Raw genomic sequence first — 15,049 nt, 5'->3', positions numbered from 1 at the left:
GATATAGTCTTTGACGCGTGTGAGAGAAGTAACCATATCATATGAGAAAAACTTGTGTGTAGACATATATATGTGGAGATAATTAATAAAGTATTGTTAACATATTAAGAATTTAATTTCAATTAAAATTTAATCATAAATAATAGCATTAAAAAACATAAATACATTTCTCTCTAAATATAACTTGACATATGTGTCGCAGTGCAAAAAAATTTCATACCATACAGCTATTGAAAGGGTCTAAGTCAATGGTGGTGCTTCATAGCTTCAAAACTACAATAAATAATATATCAAAAGATAATAATTTTTAATTTAAAGAACAAAAAGAGAGGAAGGGACTAGAAACAATGATATATATAAGTAAAAGAATAGAAAGAAACAAATAAATAAATTCTAACAGAAAGAAACAAATAAAAATAAATAAAAAGAGGATTTTTGCAGAGTTGAAATGTTTGATAGTATGAGAAGGAAACCAACACGTTTTTCTTCACGACCACGTTATTTGTCATCCAGGCAAATCAACTCTTGACATGTGCCAAAGTTTTGTCAACTCATTTAAGACCGAGAGAAGCTAACATAACAGAAGTGACGTAGTTACGTTGGGGTAAAAATCAGTTTCATTATCTTCTTATGTTATGGGCTAATTTTCAGGGTGATTAGGTTTGTATCCGACCCAAATATAGTTAGGTTACAGTTAAAAATCATGTTCGATAAATATTTAAGATCAGATAAGTGATAAAGATGATATTGATTAATCTGTCTCATGATTATCTATGAGTTTAATTTACAGATGTTTATTCAGTTGTGAAAATAGTGATGACATGTCTTTAACTCAAAGTAGATAATACATTTTGTTGCAACAATTAATTTATTAATATAATTTTAATTTATAATCGTATTTTTCAATTGTTTTTGCTAGTTATTTATGACATTCTTGTACAAATGATTTATTGTCACAACACATATATCATTTCATATGTTATTGGTTATCTAATCTTTTCATGACATATACATATATGTGCATGATTGATATTTCATATGTCAAATTATATATTTATAATAATATGTAAGATTAGGAAGAATTTATTTAATATGAAAAACATTATATTTAATTGGTTTCAGGTCAAAAGCTAGCTCGATTGATATGTATAATTGAGTTAACTTTCCAACTCTAAATTTGAATTCGGATTCAAAAAATTGTCTAATAAACATTTAGGATTTAGGAATTTGGTTACTCTACTTTCTGCACTACAACTTGTATACCTTCTTATTTGTTTAATTTAACTAAATTTAACTGTTGTATTTTTTTTGGTGTATATGTTTTTTTGAAAGAAAACATATCTTGCAATCACAATCACATTTCTAGAGGGTTCATAATTGTTTCATCTATTCCAATGATTGTACATTTTATCTTAGACACATTATATATAGGATTTAATATGTATATATTGACAGTGTAAGTGTTTTTTACACTGTCAGTAAATTTCCACCATTCATATATTATTACTATTGACTTTCAAATAAAAATATTATAAATCAGTGGTAGATGATGCGCTGACACTGTAGGAATGGCAACGGGGCGGATTGGGGTCGGGTTTGCACATACCCAAACTCGAACCCGAAATTCAAAACCCGAATCCGAACCCAAACTCAACGGGGTTAAAAATAAAAATACCATACCTGAAACCGAAAAAAAGGCCCAAAAATGATAAAGTATTAAGGAAAATATGATATTATTTTTGTGTAATTTTTCTCTAACATTTCTATTTTCTCTTGTATTATTTCATTTCTTATATGTTTGAAGATCCAATAGTATGTAAAGTAAAATTAGAAATTAAAAACAATTGGCAAATGATAGAAATTTCAATTTTAAATTGAATTACCTTACTTCGGGGCGGGTTCGGGTTAGGGTCTTTGCTATACCAAACCCGAACCCGAAATTTAAACCTGGGTAAAACCTGAACCCGAACCCAATCACATCGAGTTTTTCCCGTTAAATTCGGGTTCGGTTCGGGCGGGTACCTACGGGTTCGGTTTTTATTGTCATCCCTAGTTGGCAATGTAAAAAACTTTACGCTATCAGTGCATAGATTTTAAACTTTTATATATATGTGGCATAATTTACATGAGAATAATTGTTATTATGAGAAATAAGAATATTTATTATGAATTATTTGATTTTGTTTGAGCCATAAAGATTGAAAGAAGTTATCATGTAACTAAAAAATAACTTTTAATCATAACCATTCATGTATGGTTGTAAGATACAGATTTATTGTTATCACAATTTTCGTATGGAAACATTTATTATTATTAGAAATGAGAATACTCTATATTTTTTTTGGTACTACCAAGGGTATTAGAACTAATCTCTTTCGTGGTGTGGTTGCCCCTCCCAACAAGTGTCGCTATATTTGGTCCATTAGATATAAGAAAATGAATGGTTAAGATTGAGTGTAACTAGTGTAACTTAACTTAATTGTAAACAGATCTTTCATATATATATATATATATATATATATATATATATATATAGTTTACTAACCCTGAGGACTATGGTTTTTCAGTTTGGTACATGTTAGCATTGTGTACCAAAATATTTTGACAAAAATAACCTTAATATTTTGTTGTAACAAATTTTAATAATATGGGTAGTTATGTAAATTACCTCTCAAAATAAAAAGAATAGTTTTTTTCTCTCACACTCCAACCCCTTTCCCATTCCTTATTTGAATTGGATGTGTTTCATGTTCCTAAATTAAATATGAATGGTGAAGATGACTCAAGGATTAATGAGGTGGGGCAATTCGTGATTTATCATATTTGTTCCAAACATTTGTGTTCCAAATATTAGTTTCAAGATCATTTGTTGCCTTTCAATAATATCCAGTTCAATAGGCGATAGAGAATCATTCATAACTTGAATAGAATTGAAGAAAGATCCAATTGGGTCGTTAGTAGACACCATTTTTAATTGACCCTTTGAAAAAGTCAGTCTTTCTGCACTTGATTATTTCACAGCAACTACAAGTTTACCTATTAGAATAAGCTATTTGTCAAGAACCTTCGGTGTGCTTCTCCTTTGTGTATAATGAAAAGCTATGAAGTACGGATACTGATACGTATGTTGGATACGATACATATCCGATACGTTGATACTCATTTTTTCTAAAATACAGGATACAATACGTTCAGGGATACGCGTATAAAATAATAAAAACACATAAAATATGATAAAATTATAAGTGTAACTCAAAATATCCAAAGTAAAAAAATATAATGGAAATTTAAAATCATTGCCCTCCATAACAAATATGTCTTATCCTATTTTAATGAAAATGAATCTATTCTAAAATCATTGTCCTCCGTAACAAATATATCTTATCCTACTTTAATGAAAACAAATTTATCTTATCATGTTTTATTGGAAACGAATCTATCTTATCCTATTTTATTGGAAACGAATCTATCTTATAATGTTTTATTGGAAACGAATCTATATATCATATACTTTACTGAAAACGAATCCATATATCCTATATTTTATTGAAAACGAATCGGATACGTGTCTTAATATTTATTTATTTTATTTTAATTTGTTAATTTTTGGATACTCTATGGATACGTATCCTTCGCGAATCTGAACGTATCCGTGTCGGACACCAACGCGTGAGATTGTTTGACGAATCTGTGCTTCATAGTTGAAAAGAATTATCTCTCCGGATACAAGTTATTACTTTTACTTGTGTATCTAAAGATAAAATAGACTGATACTTCTGAGTTGTAGTGAAATTACACAAATTATCAATCTCTCTTTTACCCCTACATAAATCTCTTAATTTATATAAATACATAGAAATAAGCAATGTTATTAATACTTAACCGTGTACCGGTTATCAAATCGGTCAGAGTATTGATATAAAGAAGACAATAATAACTTTTATTTATACAATTTATTAAAACAAAAATATATCATTTGATGATAGATCATGTATTAGAGGTATAAAAATTTATTAGTTGTGTGTTTCATCCCCATACCAACATTTCGGTAAAAATAAGTCATTTTTATTTAAAAAATAATTTTAAATGAAACTGGTTGGTATGACCGATATTGCTCAATTAAAAATCGGCGATATGATCGATTTTGACTAGTTTTGGACGGTTTTTGACCGATATGATTGTATGATCGAGATAATTATTGTACCGTACCGATATTAAGACCGATTCACTGGTTTACTAGTTGAACCGACCGACACGAAACGATTTTTATAACACTGTAAATAAGTGTAATTTTTTAAATAAAAAACAATAAATATATTTAAGTCAAACAAAATATGATACATTATGAAGACAAATCCAAATAATATATGAGTCAATACCTCTTTGTTATTTTTGGTTCGTGACGATATAGTATAAGAGTGATTTAAACAATATTTCTTTAGAATTGTTGATGCATTTGTAACAAAAAATAATGAAGATGTTAGATATTTCCTAATGATTGGTGAAATACCAATCTTGTGATCTTGAATCTCATGAATCTTACATATTATATAAAACAAGGAAATAAAGTCATACTTGAATCCTTAAATACATGTTCTCTTATCTACTCCTTTCATGTATATTTTGAGAAAGTTTTGGTATGATGATCTTCCTCAACCAAATCCTTAATTCCTTTTAGGACATTCGTTTTCTCTTTGATGAGGAAAGGTGAAAACTATTTGTGATTTGGTGTCCCGTGGACCATAATTGTTACTTACGTGTTGACTTATAGGGTTCTCATTATCCATATAGGTCAACTGTTTGAGTATCTACTCATTGAGCTCATATCTATTATCAATTCTAGAAATCTTATAGGTTGTCAATAATTAGATCACTTGTTTTGTACCCAAAATAAATAACTGATATAATTTTATTAAATATATGATGTCTACCTTAATTAGAAATTATTAATTTCTAACAGAAGATACATTCACTTGTATATTATTTGTATTTATCTCTAAAATATAACGTGTTTTGTTTAACTTAATTGCATTTATCATATTTTTTGTTTAAAATATTACATTTATTTCTTGTACATGAGTGATAAGTATAATAAAATTATATAAATTATGGGGTATGTATATGTATAGAAAAGTGAGGGGTGATTTATTTAATTTTACTAAAATTTAGAGAATGTCAGTGCAATGATAAAAATATAATTTCGTCATATTTAAAAGATGAAAGTGTCAAATCATTTTTAATTTTTTTAGAAACTTTCTTCTAGATACTCGACAAAATCCTCACCCTTGGTATTTAAAGTATAATGTTACTACAATTTTCAACAATTTTCTATAATTATAATGACGGGTGGTGACAGGTAGTTTGTGTCTATCAGCCCATATTCATACTTTTATAATGTTAAATATTTAAGTTTTATATATTTTATTTTGGAGAATTAGAATATCTTTTTTGTATTGAATATACTTTATATTGTATTTTTCATTGTGATACTTTATATTATAATTTTTTGTTTTATTATAATGTTCAACTTAAATTGAGGGAGATGATTAATATGTTGGTGGTGGTTACAAATAATTATATGTTTTTTGTATAAATTAAAAAATTTAAGGGCAAAATAGGAAAGTGAAATTACACTGTGGTGATAGTTACACCATGTTTTGCATTTATATATAAACTAGTGTGGCGACAAACACTTCATACATGTCAGGCCACATTTTTACTTTATATTATATTTTTTGTCTTTATTTTAATTGTGAAATTAAGGTGAGGTTATTAAAAATGGTTAAAGATACAAATATGAAAGATAAATTATATCATGGTGGTAATTACATCATATTTTTCTTTTATATATAACTAGCGTGTCTACCGGAACTTCGTGCCTATCAGCCCGCATTCTTATTTTTCTGATATGTATCATTTTTATGTTAAATTCTTTAAAGAAAAATAACTCAATATAAGAAATGTTACATAGAAACTTAATAGAGACCAAAGATATAAGAAGATTAATCAAATATAGAAAATGTTTGGAAAAATAATGTTGTATTGTGAAAAAGAATAAAATTAATATTTGGAAGTTTATGATAATTATTATTATAGGGGTTACAAAAAGGTAATTTTAACATATGAAAAATTATTTTATGGTAGTTATTTGTAGTTTTAGCTTTATATATAACTAGCGTGTCAACCCGCTTTCCTATTGTTTGTAATGTGTATTCTACATATTAAGTTGTATTATATATTGTAATTTGCAGTTGAATATATATTCGTTTGAGGTAATTGTTCAATCTTAAAGAAATGATGCATATACAATTGTGTTCATCAAGAATAGAGTCTTAGATATCTTCACTTAATTTTATTTTCTAGCGTGTTGACAGGTACTGTTGTGTCTGTCAACCCACTTTCATATTGTTTGTAATGTATAGTCTGGATGTTTTAAATGTCAAATATTCACATACTCTTTACTCAATTGCCTACATTGTGACCAATGCAATATATTTCATACATTCCTATTTTTTAATTTAATGGATATATATTATGACCAATGCAATAGATTTACTCAATAGATGTTAATTAATTAGATAAAAAATTACTTTTATATGTAGAATACACATTACAAACGATAGGAAATTGGGTTGACAGACCCGGTAGTGATACACATCACAAACAATAAGAAAGCGGGATGACAGACACGATAGTGCCTGTCAACATGCTAGTAAAGATAAAAGTAGAAGTTATAAAATGAAATTAGAAGTTATAAAATAAAATTAGAAGTTATAAAATATGAAATAAATGTTTAGTAGTATAAGTATATATAAAGATGAAAGTATAACTTATACAATAAAATTAGAAGTTATAAAATATGAAATAAATGTTTAGTAGTATAAGTATATATAAAGATGAAAGTATAACTTATACAATAAAATTAGAAGTTATAAAATATGAAATAGGAAAACCCAATATAACTTCATGAAAGTTAGGTTAGGTTTTTCCTTTATTAAGTAGTATATATATGCAACTTATAGTTAATATATTTGAGGTGGTTATATAGGATTATATGATTTTTTTAAATTAAAATTTTGAAGGGCAAAATAGGAATATATAAATTATGCCATGGTGGTGGTTACACCATGTTTTGGCTTTATATATAGTATAAATATAAATAAATATATGTATAGATATAGATAAGTAAGAGAAATTTAAAAGTTTGATTCCAAATAATACATATTCCTTAATAATTCTTTCAATATAGAAAAAGACAGGATTGAACAATCAAAGAACAAGATATAAGAAATTGACTAAATCTAAAATAAAATTATAATAAAAACACATTATTTAACTGGTGTGAAAAGTCCAACCAATTCATGCGAACCACTTCCTCTTCATCTCTTCTCCTTCCTTAATCACTCTCACCCACGCGCCGCCGTTACCACTCCCCGACCTAGGCTTCGCTGCCTCATCCACCACCTTGTTTGTCATCTTCACCACTTCTTCCGTCCCCTCACTATTGCTCTTGAGAACAAGGTTTTGAAGCTTCCACCGTTTCGAAACAGAGCCCGTTGAGTTTATCTTCTTCTTTCGTTCCTTAACTCCCACTGAATGTGGGGTCCACACACAATAGGTTCCTTCCATAACACCCTCCATGTCTACGCTTTCATCGGTTGAAGATAAACACAACGCTGTTTCTCGCTCCTCGAACATAAGCTTCCTTAGAGCTGGACGACGCCGTTTTATGTTCTCACCAACATCGTCGTTCTTGTTCGTGTTGTTGCTTCGCGAAACGGTGTCATTTAGAGTGGGGTTGATGATTGGGTACGTTGGTTTGATTTTTCCGTTGTAGAAAATGTCATCAGCGGAAACAAGAGAAGTGTTTGGGTTTGTAGGAACGAACGTGAACTCGAACTCTTCTTCGTCGTTGTTGTTGTTGGTGGTGCCGTTTTGGTTTTGGTGGTTGTCGTTTACAGCTTCGTGAGCATTGTCGTGGTTGTTTTCCCATGGCTGAAGCATGTCATCATCGTTGAAGGTGGAATGGTGTGGGTCCCACCGGAGATCATTGATGACCCTGGTGGCAATATTTGAGAGGGTCTCGAAAGAAGAGTAGTTGGTGAGGGTGAAACTAGAAGAAGGTGATACTTGATTATAAGCTTTCCCATGTTGTTGTTGCATCATCATCGTTTCTACCTTGATTATATTCATGAGACTTTTATTTCATGTTTTCTAGAGAGAAAGGAGAGAGAGAGCTTGACTTAAATAAAAAAAAGTGTGGATCAAGCTTGGGATATTATTATAAAAGAACATATCTGCTGTGTCATTGGTTTAGAGATAAGTGAGGGTTATTATTATTTTCAATAATAAAAATGTAATTTTATGATAAATAAAAAGATAATAATATAATTATATGTTGTCATTATGTTTTATTATGTGACAATGAAGAATAATATATATTATTAAAAGTTACATTTTTTATTTATTTTGAAGTATTTGTCTATCTATTAATCAGTATATTTCTAATTCAATAAAGCTATACTCTTGTAGACGATATGAGAAAAGCAAATGTTATGTAAAACAAAAAAAAAGGAATGAAATAACAATTATTCACTCTATTTACATTATAATATATTTTATGCTTTCAAAATAATACTTCCCACAGTAGATATACATACTCATAATCTATAATAAAGGAGGGAGTCTTAGTCTTATTTTCTTTTATGGTAGATATACAAAACTCAACAAACTTTCTCTTCTTTTTTTAATTATTTAGCTTCTTCGTTTGGCTTTGCTTGGTTCATTTTAATGTTATTATTTAGTCATGGGTTTTATGGAAAAATATATGCTCTAATAGTGTAAGAATTTTTTATAGAATTATTATATTATTTATCATCTATATTCATTGATCATTCATTCTTAAAAATAAAAACAATACAAATAAATAATAAATAATATAATAACGGTATATAAATGTTTACGGTGTGAATGTATAAATATTATAGAGGTTTCAAAGTTGTAACCATGTATGGCATATGTGATGATTTATGATGTATTTTATTTTGCTTCTTGATAATAAAAGAAGGTTATATTCTTTTCTTCTGTTTCTTTGTCTTTTATTTAAAAATATTTGCTAAATATTTTTTAGTTCACAAAATATTTTGACATAAGAAATTTTATGTAATCAAAGTTTTTTTAAATTTGAACAATTATTTTGGAGAAGTAAAAAATAATAAAAGTTGATTAATTTTAATTTATACTTTATTTTAGTTAAAATAGTTTTCTATCAATATTGTTCTTTTATTAATTGATTAGTAATAAAAAATTGAATAACAAAAAGTGTGGTAAAGTGGAATCTGTGAGCCCAATAAATCGGTTATTATTATAATTTCTGATGTGAACGGATTTTAGCGTGTTTTATTGTCACGTGTCATGTATTCCGATTTGAAGAGGATGAAGGTTTACCCTCCACGCGGTGGAATGGAAATCGCTGTTCCAATTTGTATCCCGGTCTATTTCAAAATGAACACTTAACTAATTTTTTATTTATAAAATTATAAAAAAATAATTTATGAGAAAAAGATATATATTGATACTGTAAAAGTTTTTTATATTATCATAATATCATTCATTTTTAATCATTATTGAGTCTTAAATAAAAGTAATACAAATGAATAATGATTGTATTTGTGTATAATTTTCTATACTATTATTACATAAATATTACACTCTAATTTTATATTATTGGTTGGAACTTAATTGATTAAATACAGGAAGACATGATTTTTTTTAGTAGATATGATATTTGCTTCATACGCTTATGCATGACGAGATCTTTTCTTGAGACTCGGTTTGACATTTTTAAAATTTAATGAAAAGTAATTTAGAATTTCAATAGTTAAAATTTATATTGACATGTGTCTTATCCTCCAAAATTTAATTAGTAAACACACCATAAGGAGAGCACATCATCATAATTCTTAATATGCCACTCTAATTTACTCTCATTTTCTTAAAGTAAGAAAAATAAGCTAACTTGCTAGCAATAAGTTTTTGACATATGTCATTGAGATTTGTTTCAAAAACATTTGATGTTTGTTTGAGAACTTAGATTAAGCACTATTCGATAAAAGAAGATGCAAAAACATGTTTACCACATAACTTTAATTGTAGAAGTAATGAAGGTTTATCTTTCAATGATAAATATTTTGAGTGATATTTATATAATGTACTATTTTTACCTCGCTTTAAAGCTAGTTTTATTCCACACTCATAATGTTTTGACTGATATACTAGTGTGCCTGAGTGAGTGTATATGAGTGGTAGAATTCAGATTTAATTATACATAATATTGGACATAAATAATGACTTATTCTTGTTTGGTAAAGCTCATGAGGATATCCCAACAATTCCATCGTCAAAGAATATAATTTTGCTTGTGTTGGAAAGAGTTATAGTAAAAGATAAAATTGAGTTATAACTTACATGTATGTTGCATCTAAACATATATACTGTTTCAAAAAATGTATTTTTATGTGTCATTTTCTTTGATTGATTGAAAATATATATTTGAATTAAACATTTAATAATGAAATATTTTTTGACCAACAATAATAAGTGATACATAAAATCACAGACTCCAAAAATCTTATATAAGAAAAAAGTTTAATTGTGTAATGCCTTTGTCCTCCTTTATGCTACATAGACAATATTCTTATCTATATCTATCTATACACGGCATATAAAAGTAAAACATGATGTAATTTCTACTATGGTGTAATTTTCACTTCCTATTTTGCCATTCACATTATTTATTTTTTACAAAAAAATCATATAATCCTAATTAACCACCACCAATACATTAATTCATCACATTCTCACCTTAAACTAAATATTATCATAAACACACAAAATTATAATATAAAGTACACCAAATACCTAGTACCATGCAATATTGACCAACAGACATGAAGTGTCTGTATACACTAGTTTTTATAATGTTAAAATAATTTTAACTAGCAACCTACTGCGCCAAGTGGATACTAATTTTTTTAGCAAAATATTAGAAATAATATTATTTTTTGCAAAAAAAATCATCTGTTGATGGCCTTGAAGATTGAAGTCTTTGCTAATCTAACTATATTAATTACTCTCCCATTCCTTAAAGGTTGATATTGAGAGTTATGCAGATAAATTTAAAATAATTAAATGATGTAATTAATTTGGTAGATTCTGACTAAAATATATTTATTTAATCATTGTCTATTTTCCATAATTATATTGTCGGAAAAAAATATAACTTAATCTTGAGTTTTTAAGACATGATATTTAGTACAAAATAAAAAAAATCAAAACATTAAAAAGATGGAGAAAATTGTTAGAAAATACTCACTTTAGTTACAAATTAAAAAAGAAACATACAAACAAGTCCTAAAATGTGGGATACTAATTTGAAAACTAAAATTGATAACAATTGATTTGATCTTTTATTAACAACCAAAGAAACTGTCCACTAAACATTAAGTAACATGATAATTTCTATCCTTTGCATCCTCCCATAAGCTCCAACTTCTCATTTTAACTTCAAATTTGTAGTTTACTTCAGACTTTCACAACTTCAAGAATACTCCTTGTTTCATCGGTCATAAGACATGCAAATTGTTCTTGACTATTAGAAATCAAAGAATAAGAAGAGAAGGTAGAAATTGACTTATTTATAGTAAGGAAAAAGAGAAAAAGAAAGCTTGTAAACCAAGCAACAAATACAAATTTTACAAAATAACTACCAACTTTCTAACCACCTAACTAACTTCTATAATAATCTCTAAAACATCTGCAATACCCCTCAAGTTGGTGAGTAAATCTTTTTTAACTCATATCTTGGAATCTTGATTTGAAGGCAATAATAATGATTAACCACCCATGACAGAAACTATATCATCTCACGCTTAATCATTCATAGCAGAAGCTATATCTAACCTTAACCACCATGGACAAAAGCTAACCATCCAATTCTTAACATCAATGGAAAAAGCTATATATGAGTTTAACCACAATGGAGAAGCAAACCAACCATTAATGATGCAAGAGAGAAAAATGTATCGGAATCTCAATCCTAATGTGCAGTTTCATTAATATAAAATACACACTTTAATGATGTTGTGTTTATGAGAAGAGTAAGAAATAGAGTAGGAATGAAATGGAGGTAATCGGTGGTAGATAAGAAAAGAATATATATGGTGATGTTGTGGCTGCATCCCGATAAGAACCATGATAATGTGCAAGCTTTTTATTGCTAAAAACATGAGCTTCCAAAATCCTCCTGAGGTTCTTGTCATCAACATGTTTAAGATACACAATGGAAAACACAGAGCTTCTAATCATGTATATATCATCTAGTGTCATTGACAAGTTACATGCCTTGATCATATCATATAAGGTTTGAAGGCACCAAAACTAATCTTGAACGAGATTTCAAAATCACAATTAATCATAAATTGTATAGTTTGAAGACACCAAAACTGAACTTGAACCTCTATTGGAGTTGCCTTAGGAATAATTAACCCTAGACTTTCAGTCATATCATATAGTTGATTTGAAGGAATTGTAATTTCAAATGCATGAAGCAAACGAGCAAGTGTTAAGTGTACAACTTGATGAACAAATGATATGTTAGGACATGACCTTCTATCAGACCCAAAAGGAATAAATTAAAAGTTTTGACCTTTAACATCAATTGCATCATGGCTTGTAAGAAATATTACAGGTATAAAAGCAGAAGGGTCTTTCCAAATGCTTGGATCCCCTTGTATCTTCCATATGTTAACAACCAAGCGGGTCCCAACAGGGACATGAAAACCTACAACATTACAATCTTCTTGGGTTTCCCTTGGTCTTAGGAGGAGTCTCATTCTTGCAATTTCATATTCATTATCATGAGCTTCAGTATCAAGAAAGTATTCAATGAGGGAGTGTGCACATGGTTTCTAGAACCCAAGAGTTTGTGGTGGCAAAGAAAAAGAAAGAAAAAGAAGGACGATTCTAGAACTATGGTTTAGTGTCCACACCACAAACTTCAACAGAGCTTACTAATTTAGCATGTCGGCCAAAATTAACAAGAAAAGAGAAAATCCCACATAGATGCAACAAAAAATTGATAATGTGATTCATAAATTTCCCGAAGGAAAAGAACAACTGTAGAAAGTATCAAATGAAAATGCTCAAGACCATCCTGATGGAAATCAATCAGAGCTACAATTCCCATCTCAAATGTTTGACATAAATGCATCCATCTCAAATCACCGTCTTATTCCTCAAATCACAATGTGAAGGAACCATCTCTGTAGTGATTGATTGGTGTGATATGTTGAATCGTGATACTCCTCTATACTTGTTACCACCGTAGCTTACAACAATTCTAAATGACATGAAATAATACTTACTGGTTGAGTCACGACCAGGTCGCTCTCTTTAAGACGTTTCGTGGCACTGCTTAAAATATGTAAGCAGACTATCAATCACGCCATCCCCAGGATAACTAAAATAGCCCAGATCTCTATTATCGAATTCTTACTGCAATATAAGAACCAATCTCGAATACACCCACCACAATATGACTACCAGTGCTAATTCTCGAAATTATCCACAATATGGCTACCCGTGGCAATTCTCTTCCCACAATACTGACTACCTGTGCCAATTCTTTACCCACAATACTAACTACCGGTGTCAATTCTCGAAATCTCACTTTGGCTGTCTGTGCAAATTCTTAAGTGCCACGGAAAGAAAGGGGAAGAAAGTTACCAGAAATGCGTCGGCGGAGTATTAGGGGGGAGAAAGAAAAGTTGAGAGGAAATATCTTCAACTTGGTGCAAGTTATAATGAAGAGAGAAAACCTCTATTTATAAAATGATATTTTTTCATGTTCGTCATTTCTCCATTGTGGAACTTGAGAGATGTTTTTTTCTCCAAAACTCTTCTATGTGGGACTTGAGAGTTGTTTTTTCAAAACTCTTCTATATGGGACTTGAGAGTTGTTTTTTAAAACTCTTCTATGTGGGACTTGAGTGTTTTTTATATTTTACACCCAAAAGTTCCCACTAATGGTTTTCAACAAACCATGTTCTAACAATCCTCAACTAGAAATTTAAAAACGATTTTCGAGAATATTTGTGGTCTCAATAACATTGTGCTTAAACAAAGGTGTCATGCGACTTGAACATTTGCATAGCGAATAAGATCCAGATTTTACTTGAGTGACTCGTAGTCTTGAACTCTATCTCATATATCAAACCACAGACAACCTTTTCAAAGGTGTATTCTGTAAAGTCTACGCGTTAAAGGTCATGCACGTCTATCCTAGTATAGTGAACGCTCTAGAAATTTATTCCCCAAAATTTCATAGGAAGCGACCTCCACTTCTACATTCACATAGGTGAGTCTATGAAGAGTACTCCTGTAACCTATTTGGAGTATATATCTCATTAAAAGTTTAACTCATCCTTACATATGTTGCATGAATCATGCTTCTCATAATTTTATAGCATGTTCATTCTCATATCACTTCACAACTTGTTATTAACTATTGAACCTATTTCTTGGGATCCGCAGTCAGTTAGGTCGGGTTACCATCATGAGTGATCCTCGTTCTAAGGACAATAGTCCCATACTCTTAGAAGCATTATGGACTTTCTCTCTAGCTAGTCCTTTCGTCAAATGATCTGCTAAGTATTCTCAGTGCGTACATGATCCACTCTAATGGTGTTGTGCTTACGACGAATTTGTCGTTTCTTAAAAAGTTCACCAGTGTTCTTAAAAAGTTTTACACTTGGATCATATGGAGTGCTAGCAGGTTTACAGTCAAAGTATTTATATTTCTTTACGATCTTTTCCACATAGTGAGATTGATCCAAAGAAATTCCTTCTTTTGACCTAGTAATTTTTATACCAAGGATTACACTTGCCTCTCCAAGGTCTTTCATATCAAAGTTGTTACACAACAATGATTTCACATTATTCACAACATGAATGTTGGAACCAAATATGAGTAGATCGTCTACATAGACAC

At 29.3% G+C, this 15,049-nt stretch overlaps 1 protein-coding gene across 1 annotated transcript; it reads right to left on the bottom strand.

Annotated features, from left to right (window-relative positions):
• On the bottom strand, nt 7,360-8,231 carry LOC109327724 (putative uncharacterized protein DDB_G0293878). Its single transcript, XM_019560885.1, has one exon. It carries the CDS (start codon nt 8,191-8,193, stop codon nt 7,360-7,362), a length of 834 nt encoding a protein of 277 aa, XP_019416430.1. The 5' UTR covers nt 8,194-8,231.

Source organism: Lupinus angustifolius, chromosome LG15, assembly GCF_001865875.1.
Source record: "Lupinus angustifolius cultivar Tanjil chromosome LG15, LupAngTanjil_v1.0, whole genome shotgun sequence".
NCBI lineage: Eukaryota > Viridiplantae > Streptophyta > Magnoliopsida > Fabales > Fabaceae > Lupinus > Lupinus angustifolius.
This window is presented reverse-complemented; position numbering and strand designations above follow the sequence as displayed.